Consider the following 23,670-nt stretch of genomic DNA (forward strand, 5'->3'; position numbering starts at 1 on the left):
CAAATGGGAGTTCCATTTTTAACTTTTTGAGGAAACTCCATACTGTCTTCCATAGTGAGTGCACCAGTCTGCATTCCCACCAGCAGTGCACGAGTGTTCCCTTTTCTCCGCATCCTCTCCAGCACTTGTCTTGTCGTTTGTTGATTTGTTGATGATAGCCATTCTGACAGGTGTGAGATACCACATTGTTGTTTTGATAGAGCAGTTATGTTTTAACAAGCACGCCTCCCACATGATTCTAATGCACAACACAGCTTGAGAACCACTTGAGCAAAATGGTAAAGATACACAAGCCTTGTCCATGTCCTTCTCCAGGAGCCTGGCTCAGTGGTCTGTACTAGCTCTCCAGGAATTCTGACACACACCGAAGCTTAGAACCACTGGTCAGAGCTCTACCAGGGAAGCTCTGCTAGATTGGACCTCTAGGCTAATCCCTGTCCACGGCCATCCGGTGCAGCACTAAGAGAGGCAGTATCATATGCCAAGAGGATGATCTATATAGTGCCCGAGACTATACCAATTCCCTTTTCCGGGCAGTACTATCTTTCAGGCAAACCACATGTTTTGAGTGTTCAGATATCTGAGTTCATTCCCACTGGCATAAGATAAATACATAAATGAAAGCTCTGAAACAGCTCTAGTATTTCCTAGCTTTAAAAAAAAATCCTCAATCTTACATACCACTCAGGCTACGCCCCATTTTTTTGCCACTCTTAGTAGCCAATTTTTTTAAGAGACTCTACTCTCTCCTTTCTCTACTTCCTCACTTCCCAGTCATTCCTCAACCTATCCCATCTTCCACATCCAACACTCTATCTAAACTTTGTGGGTGTTACCCAAACCTCCAACGTGCCAAATCCAATCAACATCTTTTCAACCTTGTCTTACTTTGCTTCTCGAAAGCATCTGTTAATTGACACTACCCTCCTTTTTAAAACACTTTGCTCTCTTGTTCCCAAAATAACACTCACTCATGGGTCTACTTCTTTACTTCTTCTTACTCAATCCTGGATCCTCTTAAATGTTCCCTCTGTTTTAAAATGGGCTCTTTTATAGTCCTAATCAAAATTTCACTTTATAGTTATAAAAATATTAAATTATAACCATGTTTCCAGAGATCATTGTAATAAACATAAATATAAGACTTTATAAAAATATTTCCCTCTATAAATCCAAGTAATATCATAGATACAGCCAAATATATGTACACTTTCCACCAAAAGTAATATATATGTGTGTTATGTTTCATTACAACTATGAACAAGCCACAGTATCATACAAAAACTTGTAAATTTACAAGTGTTATGCATATTTTAAAGTAACCATACTATAAATTCAATATTGAATCCTGATTTATTTTTACCTACACTTAATATTTAAGAATTTTAAGTCAGAAATTATAAACTGTTGCTGCTTCATTTAGTTATCTCCTCGTTGAAACATGTGAAGCCATGTCTAAGTATTTAAGGTCCTAAATCTAAGTAAAAAGTTTACTATCAATGAAAAACATATTTCCATGATTGACTCATAAACTTTTAATTTAAGGGCCTACTTCCAACTTTATCTATGTTATAACCGAAGAGAATAAAACATTTTTCTACGAGACTTAGAGAAAAAGTAATATCAGGGAAAAAAAACTCACCGATTTTTTCATTCAAGCGCATAATTTTCCCCTGAGTAGGCTGTAGCTCATATTTTTTCTTTGCAAGGTATCGCTGAGTATTAGAAAGCTCTTTTTCTGTATTTTCATATAAAAGTCTGTAAATATTTTAATAATAAAACTAATTCTGAAATTTTTATGTTTCATCAATCTCTTAGTTATTTAAATCTAAAAACTTTTAAGAACAACAGTAAACATTTTCCTTTTAGCATTTTCATAAAACCACACGTGCTCTGACCTGGAATCAAACCAGTGACCTCTTGGTGCATGGTACAATGCTTACCAACTGAGCCACACTGGCCAGGCGAATCCCTATTTCTTTAAAGCTCCTCATTTGATTCCAATGTGCAGCCAAGGTTGTTAAGAAGTGCCTCCGAATGCTGCTAACCCAAGGGGGCAACAAGCAGAAAGTGACAGTGACTTCAGTCCCCCATACTGTGAAGTTAATGTGGCTGACACGATGATTACCCCAAAGCACCGCTTGACATATCTTATCTCCACGGAAAAAAATAAGTTCATTGGCCAAAATCATAAGACATTTGAAAGACCAGCTATTATTTAAACACACACAGATTACAGAATGCAACAGGAGCAGATATATTAGAATAAATACATTAAAAATTAAATTAGACTAGTAAACATATTACAAGAGAAAGATATTAACAATGTGAAAAAAGAGCCAAGGGAAAAAATATATAATAAGTGTGAAATAAGTATGAGAAATGTAGTAGTTGAAATAAAAAATATACATGATGCAAATAGCAGAATATATATATATGTGTGTGTGTATGTCAATTAATGTTCAACAAATATGTCAAAGAATCCAATGAGAAAGGAAACAACTGGTACTGGATCAACTAGATTGCCATGTGAGGACAAAGTGAATCTTGACCGCAAGATCACACTATATATAAAGGCCTAACACAAAAGCTAAAACAATAATGCTTTGGTGAGAAATAATAAACATACATGTAAAAAGTTTTAACTACTTTTAGCAAATATAATTCAAGAATATATAAAAATTATAATGCATAATGACCAAGGGAGTTCATTTAGATATACAAAATTGGTTTACAATTGAATATTAATGTAATTCACCATATTAACTGACTAAAAATAAACAGTAAAAAAAATCATATCAATAGATTCAGAATAGGCATTTGTCAAAATCCAATATCCACCCTTCATGAGAAATCTCAGCAAATTAAGAACAGAAGAGAACATTTTCAACCTGACAGTAGGCATCTACAAAGAGCCTACAGCTAAGACAACAATATTGAAAGATTGAAAAAAGATGACTGTTCTCATCTTTCTATTCAACATTATACCAGAAATTATAGCCACTGCAATAAGACAAGATTGGATACTTAGACTGGAAAAGAAAAAGTAAAATTCTCTTTATTCACAGACAACATGATAATCTACATAAAAAACTATCTACATAATTTTTGTATAATCTACAAAAAAACTATAATAAAAATGTAATATGCTAATTAGACCAGACATCCTTCCAGATGACCTTCCAGACGAAGCTAGGGCTAGGAGGGAAGCCCAGGTCCCAGGTGCCTGCTGGAGGCCAGAGGGAAGCCAGTGCTGGCAGCTGGGGGAAGGAAGGCCTACTCTTGCACAAATTTTGTGCATCAGGCCTTTAGTCTTAAATAATATGAGTTTAGCAAAATTGAAAAATACAAGAGCAATATACAGAAGTAAATTTTGCTTCAATATACTAGCAAAAAGCAATAGGAAACTTAAATTTATAATAGCATTAAAATATGAAATACTTAGATGTAAATATAACAAAGGGTGTGAAATATTTGTGCACTGAATATTTATAAAACACTGCTGAGAGAAATTTTTAAAGGCCTAAATAAATGGAGAGATATTCTGTGTTTATAGATCAAAAGCTCAATATGTTCAACAATTCTTCCAAAATTTATCTATAGGTTCAACATAATTCTAATCAAAATCCCAATAAACATTTTGTAGATGAATGATTCTAATCATTAGATTCTAATCTAATGATTCTATATCTAACTTTTATTTTCTAATGATTCTAATTTTAGGTTATTCTAAAATTTATATGGAAATGTAAAGGGCCTAGGACAGTCAAAGCAATTTTAAATGGAATAAAGTTAGACTTACAGACTTGAATTAAGTCTTCAAGACTTACTTCAAGACTTATTATAAAGCTTCAATTATCAAGACAGAGTGGTATCAGCATAAAGATGGAAAAAAACAGATCAATGAAACAGAATAGAGTTCAGAAATAGACTCACACATATATGGTCAGTCAATTTTTCACTAAGATGCCAAGGCAATTTAAAGGGTGAATGGATAATCTTAACAAGTAAGAAGCAATGGATACCCATATACAAAAACAAACCTCTACTTTTAATCTCAGACCTTACATACTAGTAAACATTAAAAAGGGGGGGGTCATAGATCTAAATGTAAGAGCTGAAACTATAAAACTGTTAGAACAAAACAATACAACAGTTTATGGTTTCTTTAAAAGTTAAACATATATCCATCATATGGCTTAGTTATTCTATCTACTCTTATTTATCCAAGAGAAATAAAAACTTACATCCATACAAAGACCCATATAAGAACATGCATAATAGTTTTGTTTTAGCCCCAAATTGCAAACAACCAAAATGTCTTACTACCCACGCAATGGAATATTACTCAGTGATAAACAGAAACAAACTCTTGATTATATGTGACTGCACGTACCTCAGTTGTAGACTTAATCCCCAACCCAGGTCTGGGCACCTGCAGGAGTCAACCAATCCATGTGTCTCTCATTGATGTTTCTCTCTCTCTTTCTCTCTCCCTCCCTTCCACTCTCTCTAAAAAATCACTGGGAAAAAATATCCTCGGGTCAGGAATATCAACACAAAACAAAAAAGCACATTCACATATATTTTCACATAATTCTCACAAGCCTCCAGCCGGTGAACACTCACCGAGTGCTTAGCTAGACTCATGCTCCACCCTGGGTGTGCTCCCTGACCAGACCCTCTCTCAACCTGTGGACTGAAGGGTTCTGGGTTCAATTCCGGTCAAGGGTACATGCCCAGGTTGCAGGCCCGATCCCCAGTGGGGGGCGTGCAGGAGGCAGCCAATCAATGATTCTCTCTCATCACTGATGTTTCTCTCTCTCTCCCTTCCTCTATGAAATCAATAAAAATATATTTTAAAAAATATGTTTATACTTAAAATTAATTTAAAAAACAAACAAAAAAACAAATGTACACCAAAAAATCTCCAATTATATATCTATCTGTTAAAATATTTTTATTTTTTAAAATATATTTTACTGATTTTTTACAGAGAGGAAGGAAGAGAGATAGAAAGTCAGAAACATCAATGAAAGAGAAACATCGATCAGCTGCCCCCTACACATCTCCCACTGGGGATGTGCCCGCAACCCAGGTACATGCCCTTGACCGGAATCGAACTCTGGACCCCTCAGTCCGCAGGCCGACGCTCCATCCACTGAGCCAAACCGGTTTCGGCTCTATCTGTTAAAATATTTTAATAAACTACTAAAAGGCTTTCAAAAAACCTCTAATGACATGGGAAAATGCTTATTGTATACAATTAAGTGAAATCACTTAAATATATCACTCAATATGATGTCAATTACATAGAAAGCTTATATACATAGAGATAAAAATATCTCTGGTTAGAAACAGACCTACATTAATAAAAGTCTTCCCTGGGTTATGGAATCGTGGGTGATTTAAATTTTCTTTACACTTTTCTCTATTTTCCAAGGTGTTTTTTGTTGAGATTGTTTTATTTTATTACTTTTAAATTTTACCTAAGATTGCAATATCCTTTTAAGCAGCAATTTAAAAAAAAATGAAGGGAAGAAGACAAGTAAATTTCTATCCTGATAGTGACTCCAATGTATGCACCATAGACCCTTGAAAGATCAAAGAGAAGACTCCAGGAACTCATGTAAACCAAGTATTCTCTGTAACTTAGTAATTTGTTTCACACTCACATGAATTACTTTTTTTCAAATGTTCATAGATGCACTGAAATTCAACCTTACTGAATCTATAGAAATTCTATTTTTCACATCAACAGATACTAAAAGTAAAACAAAACCACTAGCATGGAGGTCTTCAAAAACTTATTCACTTGCACTTATTGCCTGGAAATTCTCCTGCTACCATATCAGTATGTCAGAAGCGCTAAGCACAGTACTTGACATTCATTTAATAAGTTTCATTACATGTTCCTATTTCTCTATGACTTTTTATTATATTCTAAACCACCCCTTTTCTAAGCTACTGTAAAACCTGTGCTCTATGTCTTCTTACACTGCTCAGCCCACAGAACATAGTTTAAGCTATAAAGGTAAATTAACAATCAAATACCAAAGTCAATCATGCTTGTACCCAGGATGGCTTTGTAGGAGCTACTTTTGTTAAACATTGAGGTTTTCTCCAATTGGAAGATTGAGACTACTAAAAGTTTGAGTCCTCGGTAAGTGTGGCATTATCAATCTGTGATTGATCTTGGGGAAATCATTTAATGTATGCTGAGTTTTCTACAACTGTTTCATAATAATCCTCCCCAAAATTCAAGTCAACAAATCACTAATTACCATTATAAAATACACTACAAAAAGCAGAGTTATTTATAATAAGCTATTAGTTGTTCAAAGGCAATTTCGTTTACCTCAAAGAATTATTCTCTGCTTTTTGTCTGCCACGTTCACTTTTTGTATCTATTGCCTTTCTTGCTAGTGATTTCATTTCTTTTCCCACAGTGGTTATTGTTTTCTTCGTCAAAGTCATATTTGACATTTGTTCCATAAGTTCATCATCAAGCTATACAAGGAGAATGACAAGGTTACTGCCATCACTAAAAGTGTCTTAATGATCTTCCTAAAGAGACATCCTCTCTTTGTAAAAACTGGTATACGATAAGATTCATACAATGATTAGACTTGAATACTGTGAAGGCTATATGGACGAAGTATTGTGGAGTAGGACCAAGAATAGTATATCCATCTACATTTCAATCTGGTTCAATTTGACTTTAGCATACATATCTATTTGCAGAAATGACTTACTTGTTGCTCAACATTAACTATAGATATAAAATGGAATTATGAAAAAAATTGTTTTTCCCCATCTGTCATTATTATTATTATTATTATTATTATTAGTCATTATGTTACATAGATTCTCCCCCATTGGCCAAGATGGCAGCAGGGAGAGGTTCTTACACTGAACCACCAAAAGCTAGAAATAATAATGGAGAGGATCCCAGGCACCAAAAGCTAGAAATATGAATGGATAGAACCCAAGTACAACACAAGCTAGAAAATGAATGCATGGGCCCCAAACACACCAAAAGTTACCAAGATAATTAGGAAAAAAAAAAACCATCCCCTTCCTATCCCTACCAGAACCCTGGGCTTGAGCAGGAAGAGAGATTGGTCTTTCAGATGGGAGTCTGCCATTCTCCCAGGTCGTGTGACTCCTGAATAAAAGCCCTTTCCTTTTGCATGAGCACCTGTCTCACAAATTTGGCTTTTATTGAGCCAGGCAGCCAAACCTCCATTTATTTGTTCAGTTACAATTATAACAACATAATACAGATACATTTATAAACATATTCAATTAAATTTGGTAACAGAAAATCAAATTCCCTTAATTATTTATATAGTCATACTATCTCAAATATATTCATAGTATCTCAAATCTTTGATTACTAAAACAAGGTGATGCTTCACATTTAAATTCATTACATATATTGTTCTCTTTAATTTTTATTTCATCATAATTTTTTCTATCCTAGCTACTCTTTAGGTAGAATAATCCAGGTTCCTTGCATCTGGCATTGTTATCTTGAATGAAACAGGGAGATGAAAAAATTGCTAAAATCTCTGAGAAGGCAGCCCTAATGATTTTTTTAAAAAAGAACTCACTCTGCAATCTAACATAAAAGAGATTTTGCTCACATTTTTAAAATAAAATAAACAACAAAGAATAGACAATTTACACCAGATATACCACCTTCAATATTTTAGGATTACAAACCTCAGTTAGAACAATAAAATAACTTCTCTGAACATAGAAAAGAAAGGAAAAGGGAAAAGCCACTGACAGTTTATAGCCCAAAGTGCAAAAGTGATTTTTCTTTACATTAGGAACTGTACACTCCAGATCCTCCATCCTTTGTTCCAAGGGAGCTTTCTCATGAAATGCTGTCTCTCGGGCAATCTAGTTAAAAAACATAAACAAAACACAGTGCTTTCAATGTCACTGCACTGAACTTCACACGTTCCTATAGATAAAACTCTTTCAAACCTTTAGCCTTTCCCTCAGACTGTCTCGTTCTGTGGTCACCCTTCGTAAATCAGTGAAGGCTATATCTCTTTCAGTCTCCACTCGGCGGAGGATGGCATCGGCTGTTGTTGACTTAGGAGACTTACAGCTTTTCATCATTTCTCGTCGAAGTCGAGCAATTTCTTCTTGTGCCTATTAGTTAAATAGGTAGACTCCTATTTAACAAGCTTTAGAACAAACATAAATATAGCTATCTTATATCCAGTCAGTTAAAATCCAAACCTATTATCAATATGCATGGAGTAGGATAATGGCATAATTTTGACTTCATACAAGTAAATACCAGAGATGCCCCCAAAATGCAAATGGATGTATACAAATAGAAGTTTGCTTCACACACAAAAAAATGTTTTAATTAATTTGGAGGCAGTCAATGCAAGAGAAAATTATTTACTAAGAAATACATATGGTATACTCTATTCACTTTGTGATATAATCATGAATTCAGTACAATTCAGGTAGAATACTGGTTTAAAAAATATTATCATAGTATTCTAGTTTTTCTCTACATAAGTGTACATACCATAGTCATTCCTAGCTACCTTTACCTTGACAGAAAGGCCCACCAATCCTTACTGACAACCCAACATATTCTCTACATACTGTTCCACCATCCTCGGTTTCAAATCTATTCTACATTTGCAGATGATTATATTTCCTACCTTGTGGCTTAAGTCCTTATCTTCCTTCCTCCCAATTGTAATTACTATCTATTCAGCTAGTCTCCAAGTCCCAGAGGAAGATAAATTACTTCCCAATTTCCATAAGCCTTCACCCGATTTCTGGACTTCATCTCCTGAAGCGTCTTCTAAGATATCCCTGACTCAACTATGATTATTTCCACTCACTTCAAATAGCACTCCCTCCTCTGGCTCTTTCTCCCCTGCCTTCAACCATGCAAAGGGCTCTCATATCTTGGAAAACTGTCACTTACTCCTCTTGTGTCCATTTACCATCCTATGACTATCTGTTTCTCTCGTTTAAGTGTCTCTACCATGGCTTGTTCCTTACTACACACTTCCTCATCACACTCTAACTTGGCTCCCACACCCATCACTTCGCAGGTCCTTACAAGTAAGGACCTCATCAAATCTAATGGTTCTTTCTCAGTTCCTGTTCTTGATATTTTGGCAACATTTGACATTGTCTTCAACACAATCCTTGAAATTACTTCCTCCCTTGGTCTTATACCAGAGTTCTGCCTTAGTTTCCTGTCTTCTTTCATAGTTCCCTCTATCCATTGAATAAAACTTCCCTCGCTCTCATTCAGAGACTTCACCCACTCCGAAGGCTCAAAACTTACCTCTAAGCAGGTGACTTATAAATTTACCTGTTCGGCTCTTGCTTTTCTCCCCACTCCAGTCCCACATTTCTTACTACCTGATGGCAATTACTACCTGAATGTCCTCCACCTTTCTGAAACCAAACACATCTTTTCCATCAATAACTTTCCTCATTCTTTTTCTATTATCATAATTCTTCAGTCACTCAAAACAGAACTTCAAACATTTCTATTCATCCCCCCTTTTGCTTAAATCAAATTTTGTCAAGTCTTCCTTGTTAGCATTCTAGCTTAGTTCCTGATGCCTCCCATGGACAACTGTAACAGCCTTCTAAAAAGTCCGTGTTTTCTCCCTCATCCAGCTCTTTTAAAGGAGAGATTGTTATAAAGATAACATATAAAGATGTATGAGATAATACAAAATTGTTGAAATTGTAAAACTGTGGCTTTGGTCATATTTCTTCTACTTTAAAAATACAAACTGCCTATTGCTTATTAAGCAAAGTATAAACCCTTTGTAAGGCCCAATGAACAGTCTTCTCTATATAGTCCAGAAGCTGGTAAACTACACTGGCACATAAGCCAAATCCAACCCCATTCATCCATCCCTCAGTACTCAAACTCTACTGAGTCTAGGAAATATTTCCTTAATCACCATAAATAAAAATATCCACTTATTTTCTTTTTACAATATCTCCTAGACCAGTGGTCGGCAAACTCATTAGTCAACAGAGCCAAGTATCAACAGTACAACGATTGAAATTTCTTTTGAGAGCCAAATTTTTTAAACTTAAACTATATAGGTAGGCACATTGTTATTAACTTAATTAGGGCACTCCTAAGGCTTAGGAAGAGCCACACTCAAGGGGCCAAACAGCCGCATGTGGCTCACGAGCTGCAGTTTGCCAACCACGGTCCTAGACTATTTACACTAAAATAACAAAAAATAAATACAAGGCAATATACTTTATCTCCCTAACTAGATTGCCAACATAGAAAACAATGTCTGTGAATGTTTTAAACTGTGCTCCACGGTACTCCATGGCTTAATGAGGCAGTGGGATAGATCACAGCAGCTTTTCATTGACTATTCTACACTTCAAATCTCAATATAAAATTGTCTGAAGAAAAGGAATATGGCAACGATTTGAAAATCACTTATACTATATGCAAGTATAGGATTTACAAGGCAGAGGTTTCAGTAAAATAATCTCACACCTTACACTAATGCACACAGGCTTCTCATTAAGGGACTTTCCTGCCCCCCAGCAGTGGTCTTACAATCCTGCATACATACACTGGCTCAGGTTTCATGGCACAGAAAGACACCCGGGAGTTCTAATCCAAGCAAAGTAATCACCTACACACTTAGAAGTGGTAGAAGTGCTTTTTAAACTGCTCAAACTACAAATAAGAAAGCTAATTATAGAAGAGAATATCCATTAAATAGCTAATATAATGTTTAACATTTTAAATATAATAAAATCTTATTAAAATTCTGAGAAGAATAAGAAATGAACAAGACTAAGATTAGAAAGAGAACAGTACTGTGATTTAACTAAAAGGATTCCATGCTATGACATAGTATACACTGGGCATTTATTTTATACTAGAGGCCCGGTGCACAACATTTGTGCACTGGACGGGGGGTCCCTCAGCCCAGCCCCTGTTCTAAGCCAGCAGGTGGACATCCCCCAAGGGGTCCTTAGGGCTACCGCCACCGCCCAGCTTCTGGCTGAGCAGTGCTTTCCATGTGGGAGTGCACTGACCACCAGGGAGCAGCTCCTGCATTGAGCATCTGCCCCCTGGTGGTCAGTGTGTGTCACAGTGACTGGTCATTCCACCGTTAGGTCAATTTGCATATTAGGGTTTTATTATATTAGAATAATCCATTTCCACATGGGCCAATTCATCTTCAACAAGCTTAACTAAATGGCAAAGAGCAGACCCAAATAGGAGTCAGAAAATTTGGACTCTGAATCCTGCTGTTCTTGGGCAAATCAGTTAACTTTATTAGCCCTACCTCCTCATATATAATATGAAGCAAATAGGCCATACAATCATGGTATCCAAAGTCACTTATTTAAAAACAGATTATTAACCTTGACTTCAAATTAAAGTAAAATCCACTGAGGCAAACTCTAAAACTTAAAAAAAACACACACAGTATCTGCATCTTATCACTTTATTCCCTTAAAGAGTAGCAAGCTCATAACCTGCACAAACTTGCTGTAATTGATGATGTCGGTGATGTATGGAGTTTAATATCTGCTGAGTGAAGAAAGGAATTTTAAGCTAAAAATAGAGAAACTAAAAACTGATTTTACTCTCTGAAATTAAACAAATTATATGGCAGTTTCTAAAGTGACTGATAGTATATCAAAATGATAGCATTTTTTAATCCCCAATCTTTTATGGGCATGGGGAAATCATATATATGTCTGTGTGCACATATACTGTATTAGAAATATATTGCATTTCATTAAAAATATCTTAAAAACAAAGGTATTTCCAAATGGTAAATTAATTTGATTGGCAGACTTAAGCATACCCAAAGAATTATATATCTCTACAATTAACTGTTATTACTTACATATATTGTTTCCTTATAAACAACTTTACCTGTTCATAAAGAAAGAAGGTCTTGTCTCTCTCAGATGTAAGAGTCTTGATATTACCCTGAATATCTGCCAAATGACGCTCATATTTTTCCAGCATGCATTTAAGTTCTTCACGGTCTCTTGTCTTCCAAAGCTCTACATCACAGTTTGTACCCTACAATTATTATATAAGAAATTTGAAATTCTTCTTTGACCTGTAGTATGAGTAGAAAAGTACTACTGATGGCAGTACACAGTCTCCACTTAAGCAAACATCCTAAAAATAAAACCCTAATATGCAAATAGACCTAAGGGTGGAACGACCAGTCGCTATGACTCGCACTGACCACCAGGCGGCAGACGTTCAATGCAGAACCTGCCCCCTGGTGGTGAGTGCGCTCCCACAGGGGGATGCCACTCAGCCAGAGGCAGCGGCTGATGGCTGGTGAGCGCAGCAGCGGAGCCTCTCCCATCTCCACACAGCACTAAGAACCCCTCGGTGGACATCCCCTGAGAGGTCCCAGACTGCAAGAGGGCACAGGCCGGACTGAGGGATCACCCCCTCTTCACGAATGTCAAGCACCGGGCCTCTAATGACTATATAAGGTAAGGAAATGATGAAGTTTAAAATTCATCTCTTTTAAATTTGTACTGATTGATTGGTATTAGAGAGAGAGAAAAGAAGGAGTGATAGAGGGATGGAAGGAGAGGGAGAGGGAAAAGAGAAAGAAAGAAAGAGAGAGAGAGGCAGGTTGGGAGGGAGAGATCAATCTGTTGTTCCATTTGATGCATTCATTGGTTGCTTCTTATATGTGCCCTGACAGGAGATCTAACCCACAACCCTAGTGTATAGGGATGACGCTCAAACCAACTGAGCTAGCTGGCCCAGGCCAAATTACCCCTCTTTTAAACAAGTTCCCCCCAAATTGCTCCACATTTGTCTGATTACCTCCCAACCATGACAAATGCTAGGGACAGAGAACCAATTTCAATGATCCACTGTCCATCAAAGAGACCTCTCTTTGATATAGCAAGTCATGCTAATCAACCTGAATTACTTCCAGATAAGCCAAAGAATAGAAGTCAGTCTTTGAGCAACAAAGTCCAAAATATTTATTTATAACTTTCCAAAACCTACCCGAGAAGATGGAGACGGGCGGCTTGGACCTTCAGATGTGCTCTCGATCATCTCTCTCAGACTCTGAGCTTCGCTCCTGTAGTAATTTCTGTCTGCTTCTAAGGTCTTGACAAAGGAATCAAGTCTGGAAGGAGGATTATTTTGTGCTTTTTCAATCTCTAAAATTATCTTGCCAGGAAGGAAAAAATTAGGCCATTATTTCAAGCTAAACTTCAGCAGCATTTACTACATGAAGTCGAACACGAAAAGAATCCTTAAAAACAATAAATGTGGTGAGTTTTGAAAATAATTTTTAAAAATCGTAATTTTTAAAAAGCAGTTAGATATCTTTCTTCTCCAGCATTTCTGAATGTTCTATATATTTTATTGTGACATAACATTTGACATTATTTTTTAATTTGAATTCTTTATTGTTTATAGTGTTACATAAGTCTCCTTTTTACCCCATTGACCTCTCCCTGGCCGCTCCCACCCCCCAGCACATGGCCTCATCCCCCTACTGTCTGTGTCCATTGGTTATGCTCATATGCATGCATACAAGTCCTTTGGTTGATCTCTTACCTCCCCTCCCGAAATGTTCTATATTTTTATTAAACTTAAACATACCCCAAAATTTATTCAATAATTTTGAAGAAAAAATGGTAAAGAAATTTCAGAGAGGCCAGAAATGTCCACAGATATGGTTACAAATCCTAGAAGTAAAATTAATTTACTTAGAATAACTTGTATAGCAACTAAGTTTTTTTCACTAAGTATTCAAGGGATGGATAAATTAATGCTGGAAACATTTCTTTCACAACATTTATTTTACCAAAGCTGTATTGAGAGGAAATGACAAATATATTTACAGAGGTGTTTTAAATATTTTAAATAATAACGTTAAAATGTCTAAACAGCAGTTTTCATTTCACATTGTTAAAGGAAACATATTACTTAGAATTAAACTAAAAATTTGACTTACAGAAATTTATTACTAAGAATAAAAGTTAATGTGTAGCCTAACCAGTTGGGCTCAGTGGATAGAGCGTCGGCCTGCAGACTGAAAGGTCCCGGGTTCGATTCCGGTCAAGGGCATGTACCTTGGTTGCGGGCACAATCCCAGTGGGGAGTGTGCAGGAGGCAGCTGGTCGATGTTTCTCTCTCATCGATGTTTCTAACTCTCTATCCCTCTCCCTTCCTCTCTGTAAAAAAATCAATAAAATATATTTTTAAAAAAAGTTAATGTGTAGACAAACTCATGTTATATTTTGAGAATTAAATCACTCAGTTATCATTCTAAATCAATTAACAGCTAAGGGCATTAAAAAAAACAACCGAAAGATCTTTCCACCTCCAGGAGTAATGATGGCACGAAGCAAGAACAGCATTGCTCTTACAGATGGGAGTACCCTTGTGCACCCGGCAGAGAGGGCTGACTGTAGAACACAAACATTTTTTATTGCTCACAAAATTCATGAGAGTCAAAACATATGTACAATTTTTTGTAGTTTTACTATACTAACAAAATAAAAATTATTCCTTAACATCTATTTAAGAAAAATGTACTTACAGATCTAAGTCTTCCTATTGTATCCTCCAATACTATCATATTATTTTGTTGGCAAGTGAACTCAATCTGAAAATCGAGCCAAAAAAAAATACTTGGATTTTAAATATTTGAGCTGATTTAACTGGAAAGAGAGCATCAAAAGAGTAAGCCACTTAAAAATAAAAGCATGCAGACAGTGAATATTTTACAAAAGAAAAGATACACTACCTCTTTATGTTTACCTAGGGGAGGAAAAGGGGTGGTAGTAGTAGTTGTGTGTGTGTGCGTGCACTTTGGAGGGGGGAGCACTTTATTTCATCTTTGATTTCAAATTACAGTCATGCTGGATAGAGCAGTCTTGATTGCAGGTACTTGCTTTTCATTACTTTGAATACTTTATGTCAATCCCTTCTGGCCTAAAGTGTTTCTGTTGAGAAATCAGCTAAGAGCTTTATGGGAACTCCCTTATAGGTGAATGACTATTTCTCTCTTGCTGCCTTTAAGATTTCCTCTTTGTCTTTAACCTTGGCCATTTTAATTGTGATGGTTTTCCTGTGGTCTGTTTGGGTTCATCTTGATTGGGGCTCTCTGTGCTTCCTGAACGTACATGATATTTTCCTGAATCAGACTAGGGAAGTTTTCTGTCATTTCTTCAAACAGGTTCTCTTTCACTTGCTTCCTTTTTTCTCCTTTTGGTACCCCTATGATGTGGATGTTATATTTCATACTGTCCCAAAGTTCCCTTCAACTATCCTCCTGCTTTTTTAAAAAAAAAGAAGGTAATTAAGGACTTGTATGCATGCATATAAGCATAAGTGATGGATGTGGACAACAGGGGGTGAGGGCAGGATTGGGGGGGATGGGGGGACATTGGGGGGATAAGGACACATTGTAATATCTTATTCAATAAAGGGGGGAAAAAGAAGGTAATTAACTTTAGAGAAAGATAAAGGGAGAGGGAGAAAACATCGACGTGAGATGTTTTGATCCACCTAGCAGGGATCAAGCACACAACCCAGGACTGTGCCCTGATTAGGAATCGAATTGGCAACCTTTCAGTGCATGGGATGACACCTAATCAACTGAACCATACCAGCCAGGGCTCAGTGGTGCAGTCTCCTTGAACTCCTGAGTTGGCTGCTCTAGGGAATGTCTTCTGTGTAGGTTATTTGGGCCCTCTTGTCGTAATTGGGTCTTGGTTGCTGTTGGCCTGTTTGTGGGTGGGATCAAATGTCAGGCTGGCTATGAGTCTCAACCCAACCATGGCATGTAAACTGCTGTGCAGGTGCAGTCTTGACATGTCTTGTTAGGCTCAGCCACACAAATCATTAACCCTTCAAGCTGGTTGTCTATAGAGGTAAACCTGATCACCATGTAGGAGACACTGTGCAGGCACTGCCCTCCCCCTTTCCTCCCCCTCAGGTGAGGTTGTTCCCCGAGGGTCTGGAGCCTGAGATACCTCGTTGTGTGTGCCATTTGTGTGTCTAGTTGGGTCAGCTCTGGTGTGGTCTGAAGCCCATCACTAGTTGTGTTGATTCTGGGTCCTCTTGGGTGGGTTTCAGATAAAGGCCACTGGCCTTGGGCTACCTGTCTATAGCTACCTGTTTTCTGTTTGTGTCTGTGTCTACTAGAACTGGGATGGAGGTCAGTGCGGGGGCTCAACCTGTGTAATGGGTTGGCTTCTTCAAGCTTAGAGGTCAGGGCAGATCTGTGGTCAGACAGGGGTTCCCTGAGGTCCCCTCCACCTGTTAGTTATTCTGCCTCTCCCCTGAGGTTGCTTGGTCTTCCTGCAGAGCTTTCCGAAAAAGGTCTGTAGGATTAACCCAGGTGAGCCTAACTCAGGCTAGTATCCCCCCTGCTTGGGGATTACACAGCCAGGCACTCAGTGAAGGGAAATCAGTCCCTGCTTCAAAGCCAAACTCCTGTCTCAGCCACAGTCTCCAACTCTAGTTCCACCTGTCTCCCTGACAGAAGCCTCCCCAGTAGACAGTCCAAAAATCCCAGCTCTGCACAGCAGCAATGACCCTGAGCCACTAAACAAGCAGAAAATCAGCTCTGCATGCAACTCTGATTTCTATGTGGCTGCTCTCAGTGAAGCGGGGCCCAAATTCCCAGTTCTGCTTGGGCTCCAAACCCTACAGTGCAGGCTGAAAATCCCAGACCTGCACTGCTCCTGTCCCCAGCAGGACGGGGCAAGAATGCTGGCTCCACAGGTGGGGGGAGGTGCTCTGACCTTGGACTCAAGGTGGGAGAGACTGTTCCATTTTTCCCCAACCCACCCAGTTCAGTCACTGACTAGGGCTCTGCCCAATGCCTTTCCAGGAAATAGAGGGTCTCTAAACATTACTGCTGGGTGCAGCCCATGGACTTCTTCGCTGGACCCAAACATGGTTGTGCAGCAGTTGGAGTCTGGAGCCAACTTCTCTGGCTGGGGCTGCTAACAACAGGAGCACTTCCTCACTTAAAAGGTGAGGTCCACGTCTCCCAGGCAGACAGAATCCCTCTGACCCCCTTTGCCCAGCGCTTCACGGGCTCTTCTTCCTGTCTCTCACTCTGAGTTGGGGAGCCCTGAGTGGGGTTGAGACCCCACACTCCCAGGCAGAGGGAGCTTTCCAGCTGCAATGTCCCTCTGGCCTCAGCTGCCACAGCTGCTCAAGAGGGGCTCGCCCTTTCCCTGTCTGTGCTCCTCTTACCAGTCTCCTGTGGCTTCTTCAGTGCTCCTGAGATACAATATTTCAGATCAGCTACACTTCAAGTTTTTCAAGTTGATTGCTCTGCACTGCGCTGGGAGCAGGTGCACGCAGTCTCCAGCTAAGCTGCAGCCATCTTGCATCCCTCAAGCTGTTTTTCAACGTCCTTCAAATACTTTAGTAGCATCCATGACAAGATAAAGAAAATTCACAAGTTAAAAGCATACCATTCTTACCTACTTTCTCAAGTAGTTCTAAGAACCTCCTCAAGGCAGCATTGTTAAAAAAGACTGTGTCCTTACATTAAAGTGGTAACTTCACATATGTAAATATACCATTATTCAGACTTTCCCGACAGGAGTATTTATCATATTGCCAGTAGTACATTAAAAGGATGTTTAAGAAATAACATGTAATGACAATTAGCTTTGGGGGAAAACTACCTTATTACAGACACATTTACTAATTTGGTGCCTAATGAAATCAAGTCAAATAAGCATGTTAAAAATTCAATAGGTTGCTTTTTGGCTTTCAAATCCACTCTGTGTCTTCCTTATAAACCATCAGCAATGAGAAACGAAACTGTCTCCACTTTAAAATAGTGTTGAAATCCTCAGTTTCTAAATTTCACGGTGGAGTACTAATAGAAACTCAATCAAGAAATGAAATGTGATCAAAATGTCACAGGGCTACAGTAATTAAAATAAGGTAGTAGTGGCTCATGAATCAATGAAACCAAACTACAGAATTTTTAGCCACACACATATGTGAACTCAGTAGCTGCTAAAATGGCACTTCAAGTCAGTGACTACAGAAAAGACTAGTTAACCCTAATTCATAGTAGAACAAAAAGAAATCCCAGAGGATTAACACTTTTTAAAAATTATTAAAAGAAAACTAGAAAATAGTCTTGTAGTTCTTGAAGTGAGAAAGCCTTCCTAAACAAGAATCAAAATGAGGTGAAGTACAGAGGATTTTTAGGGCTGTGAAACTACTCTGTTTGATAGTATAATGGTGGATAAATAAATGTTATTTTACATTTGTCCAAAACCACAGAAAGGACAACACCGAGAGTGAACCTTAATGTAAACTGTGGGTGCTGGGTAATAATGACGTGTCAACGCAGGCTCATCGATGTAACAAATGTACCGCTCTGGTGGGGGATGTTGATGATGGGAGAGGCTATGCATGTATGGGAGCAGGGAGTATATGGGAAATCTCTGTACCTTCTGCTTTGTTTTGCTATGAATTTAAAACTGCTCTAAAAAATAAAGTTTATTCAAATTTTAAAAACAGGAAGAGAACCTCAAAAGAACAAAACAATTAAAAGATTGGCAACATGACTACCTAGAAATATACAACTTTGATTTAAAAATCTTTTTCTAAAGTCTAAAATATATTTTGGGTGTGAACACAAAAAAAGAAAAGAAAAAAAGAATAGGAATATATGTATCATATTGGTAGCCATCTGTGCGGAGAGAAGGATTAGGGAGGAAGAGAAATGTCCTGTATACAGAATATTCTTATTATTAAAGTTTTTATCATTACTACATCTTACTTAGGAAATTATCTTAGCAAAAATTTTTAAAAATAAAATGTACAGCACAATATAATTTAATCCCAGAACAGACATTTAATATAATATCAAACCTAAAAAACTTTCAAATGATATGAGAATGTCACTTTTTCCATTGCATTTAATAATTACATGATGTAAAGTAGAATTAAAATCATCAGTAGTCAGATGTTAACTAGAATGACTGTGGTCATTTCAATTATATACTTGAAATAATGGCTTGGGAACAGGAATACATCCTATCTAATCTAATAAAAGACAAAAAGGGTAATTGACCGTACCTTTGCTATGCTTCCCATTGGCCAATCAGGGCGATATGCAAATTAACTGCCAACAAAGATGGTGGTTAATTTGCATACGTAGGCTCCAAGTGGTGGAGCAAAGCAAAACAGCCCCAAAGCCGGCTGAGCAGCAAGGCCTCACGGCCCCGGGATCAGCAGAGCTGTGAGGCCTGATGGCTGGGGAGGGGGGCTCTGGCAGGAGCCCAGCCAGAGTGAAGGTCTGGGTCCTGGGTGCCAGAGGAGAACTGGTGCCAGCAGGAAGGCCTACTGCATGAATATCTTCATGCAACAGGCCTCTAATAAATATATATATATATATATATATATACACACACACACACACACACACACACACACACACACACACACACACACAATCATTATGTTGTACACCTAAAACTAATATAATGTGTTATATGTCAATTATACATCAATGTTTTAAACCTATCAGTGGTAAATCTAATACCTTTGCTTCTTCAGCTTCCTGTTGAGAGTATCCACCACAAAACTTTCCTCTTTTTCTAGTTGCTCTGCTAGTTGGTCAAGTCTAATCAATTCTTTACAAAGATGCTCACTGTGGCTCGTTAAATTGTCTATTGACTGCTTACCACCTCCTCACTATCCAAGAGTTTGCTAACATTTCTTCCAAAACATGATTTGTCTGTCTGAGATCTTCAATCTGTTATCATTAGAAAGAAAATAATCATATTAAAATATTTCCTTAGCTTCCCCTCTAAAAACAACCAGGTGGCTGGGACCAGAAAGGTAGGTTTGCTTCCCTCGCAAGGAGACTGAACTATCTATCTTTTTTTGCTTTATAAATTTTATGCCATGTGAATATTTTCCCTTCTGAAGAAATAAAAAAGAACTTAATTACTTTTAATTTTCAACCAAGCTATTAGAAAAATTGTCAAATATATCTGTAAGAAAAGAAACCACGGTCTTAAGATTATTTCATTTTAATAATTAATATCATCAATTAGGCCTTCTTATAACTAAATTTCTGTTGTTACCTAAATATGTTAACTGTTTACAAAAGTCCTTTTGAACACATCAATAACTTACTTGACTAAGCTAAATACCAAATCAATCAAACATTTGTGACTAATGCGGAAGATCACAAATTTCCTTTCCAGCCCACTATCAAACCATCAAGGAATGAAGAAAAGACCTTTCTATCACAAAGACATTCAAACACCTTTAAGGGGAAAAATGTATGTATTAGACCCACTGAACAATGATTATATGTCAGGAACTATGCTAAATTCCAAAGATTACAAAGCCCGGTTAGGTATCTGCCTTCAGAAAATTTATTGTTTACTTGGGAAAACACCAATAAAATACGTTAAGTGCCATAAAAGAAATACCTATGAGATAAAGTAATGGCACAAAGATCCTTCTCTATAGGATTTGTCTCTCACTGTGTATTTAACAAACATTTCTTGAGCACCTGCTATATTCAATGCACTGTTTTAGTACTCTCTGGAAGATGTAAAAATATGAAAGAAAGACGTCTCGGTCTTTAAGAAGCATCTAAAATTGCAAGTCCCTCATCTAATTGAAAGTCTCGGTCTTTTAGAAGCATCTAAAATTGCAAGTCCCTCTAATTGTGTTCAAATTTATCCACAGTAAATTTAGTAAAGCCGCACTTGGAGATGTGGACTTTACCTTGGCCCTGTGGAGGGCCGCCTCGTTCACATGCTCCTTATTCTGCAGCATGGTGATGATGGGCATGACTTGGCCAATATGCACCCTGGTCACTGTGGCCTGGGCTTCCCAAAAGCACCGTATAGATTGGGAACAGCACGCGGTCAGACATGAGTGTCCACTGGAAAGGGCTGTTTCCAGGGTCCCTTAGGACAAGAGCCAGAACCTTAAGCTAGCAGGTTTCAATTTAAATAAAATCATTCCTCATCCCAAGAATCTGGAGGAGTGTCCGCTGGAAAGGGCTGTCTCCAGGGTCCCTTAGGACAAGAGCCAGAGCCTGAAGCTAGCAGGTTTCAATTTACAGCGGGGCCTTGACTTACGAGTTTAATTCGTTCCGTGACGGAGCTCGTAACTCAAATTACTCGTATGTCAAATCAAAAAGTGAACGAGTGAGACACGTGATGCTGGGCTGATGGGGCGTTCACTGTGACCTTCCCTGCACCAACTAGCGGTCGGGTATCTGAAGCTGGCTCGTAACCCGAATTTTAGCTCACAACTCAAAGCAAAAAATCAGCCAAGAGACAGCTCGTATCTTGAAAAACTCGTTAGTCGGAACACTCGTAAGTCAAGGCCCCACTGTAAATAAAATCATTCCTCATCCCAAGAATCTGGAAGATCTCAATTTCAATGAGAAAAGACAATCAAGATATGCCAACAGAGAGATGAATTAGGTATTACACTTATCTGACAAGGCTTTTAAATCGGCCATCTTATAAATGCTACAGCAAGCAATTTGGGGCGTGCCTCAGACACACACACACACACACACACACACCTGGGACCCTTCAGTCCACAGGCCGATGCTCTATCCACTGAGCCAAACTGGTTTCGGCAACTCATTTATTTGTATAGCTCCATTGCATGGATGTACCACAGTTTAGCCATTCACTTACTGAAGAATAACTGTTGTTTCCACACTTTCCATCTGGCTCTTGTGTTTTAGTAAGCTTCCTGGGACACTGCTCAGCTAAAAAAGAGGGACACTGCCTCAGTCCTGCTGAGTGGGATGGCAGTCCAATTTCTACCCGAGGCTTTCAGGGACACCTGGGAAAGGTGAGGCCCCTTGAGGCTGCGAGGCAGGGATGGAAGGTCAGGCTCCTCACTTGGCCTCTGCTGATACCACAACAGCAGGAAGAACAGGGATGCCTCGTTACTGCTCTGACGAGAACTCCACAGCCGCTGTGGGTGGGTGAGCTTGCTCCTATTGGGTCATGGTAAAAGCCCTAACTCTGCATTATGTCTCCTCTGACTCCACTCCAGCAAGGAGGATAGGGGCCACCTCGTACTGCCAGTTGGGGGTTGATGTGCAGGCTCCCCATGTCGTTTCCACTGGCAGCAGAGAGTTAGGAACTGCCCTTACTGCCTTATGGGCACAAAAGTTTTAGTTCTCAACTCAGCCTTCTTCTTTGATACCACCTTGTCGGGATGGAGAAGTTGGCAGGGCTTGGGGAGGACTATGAGGTGCAGCTGGAGCTCCTTACTGCAGCCTGGCAAGGGTAGAAGTCTGGGCTCTTAGCCCTTGCTGGCAGGAATCGCTTTTTCCATTGTGTTGCTTAGGGCAGGCAGTTATGGTCTAAAAGCAGTCAGCCTTGCTAGGCTGTCCCTCTCCGAGTCCTTTGGCTAAAGAAAAAGACAGCTTTTCTGATATCCTTCTTTGTCTGCACCTACTGTTTTCAGTGCCGTTTCTCCAGCACTCTGTCTGGAGTATATGGAGCAAACAGAAAAATCCAGGAACTCACGAATGTGTCATTCACTGTGTGTTGAGGTCCCTAACTCGACTTCCTTCTTCTCATCTCTCACTGTCCTATGTTTGTTTTATGCATAATGTTCAGGGTTTTTTTAGCTGTACTTAGTAGGGAAAATAGGGAAAAGTAAGTCTACTCTTTCTTCCTAGAAGAGGCCGTTTCCTTAAATGGCATGTATTAAGAGCTACACCACAGATCCAGGCACCAGGAAAGTAGAAGCAATACCGAACTTGCAGTTCAGAGAACTGGGTTCAAATCCTAGCTGACTGGGGAGTTCAGAGGAATCCTAGCTCTATCACTCATTAGTCCAGTATCATAATTCTTTAACCTCTTGGAACTTCAGCTTCCATGTCTGTAAAAATAGAAGTAGCATCACTGTTTCACAAGGCTGGGATGAAGTAAGGTTATGTAGTTGAAAGCACTTAATATAACACTGGGCACATAGTTTGCACTCACTGACTCTAATTTGTGTATCAAAATGGTTAAGATAAAAATGAAATCATTTTAGACCCATAAAAAAAAACATAAAACCAGCACTGAATTAACATTTATTCTCCATCTCCTTAATTTAAAATACACCCGAGTCCAAATTAATTCTGAGAAATACATATATAAATTAAATGTAACCTGTAATTTCAGTGTAGAGATGAATGTATCTTGATTTCTGACTTCTTGTTCAAGTGGAGAGTGTTCTGGTGTTTTACAGTTTCAGAAACTGGAGTCCCTAGACCAAAATCATGTTCTTTGTTGGTAACCTAGTGGAAAGAATGGGCATAATACTGAGGCATTCAGTTAAGGAAGGCCTGGGGCGAGGGACAAGGGCAGTCTAGAAGAGGGAGGAAAGGGGAACATGAATTACTTTCAACAATAGCGATTAAAATAAATAAAATATATTTTAATGTAAAAATAATAATGATAATAAAAAACAGCTTTGTGATTTCTCACGTCTTGAAAATTAACATTTTTAGATACATTTTCAATTGTTTTTAACTTTGTCACACCAGCAAAGCAGATTTCAGCAAGCTTTACTTTCTTAAAATTTTGTTATAAAACTTTTTTTGTGTTTTTCAAATGTAAAACTATATT

The 23,670-nt window shown here is 38.3% G+C and overlaps 1 protein-coding gene across 1 annotated transcript in view; it reads right to left on the reverse strand.

The window, feature by feature from the left end:
- The window catches only part of TSGA10 (testis specific 10), a 49,405-nt gene extending 36,181 nt beyond the window's left edge, over positions 1 to 13,224 (reverse strand). The window contains exons 1-6 of the mRNA XM_015564518.1: positions 13,058 to 13,224; positions 11,942 to 12,094; positions 7,999 to 8,169; positions 7,834 to 7,911; positions 6,359 to 6,510; positions 1,643 to 1,758 (exon numbers count right to left, since the gene is read on the reverse strand). Of these exons, the coding sequence (XP_015420004.1) occupies positions 1,643 to 1,758; positions 6,359 to 6,510; positions 7,834 to 7,911; positions 7,999 to 8,169; positions 11,942 to 12,094; positions 13,058 to 13,108 (721 nt within the window). The 5' untranslated portion in view covers positions 13,109 to 13,224. The remainder of the gene's footprint in view (positions 1 to 1,642; positions 1,759 to 6,358; positions 6,511 to 7,833; positions 7,912 to 7,998; positions 8,170 to 11,941; positions 12,095 to 13,057) is intronic.
- Between the last annotated feature and the right edge of the window lie 10,446 nt (positions 13,225 to 23,670).

Source organism: Myotis davidii, unplaced genomic scaffold (genome assembly GCF_000327345.1).
Source record: "Myotis davidii unplaced genomic scaffold, ASM32734v1 scaffold861, whole genome shotgun sequence".
NCBI lineage: Eukaryota > Metazoa > Chordata > Mammalia > Chiroptera > Vespertilionidae > Myotis > Myotis davidii.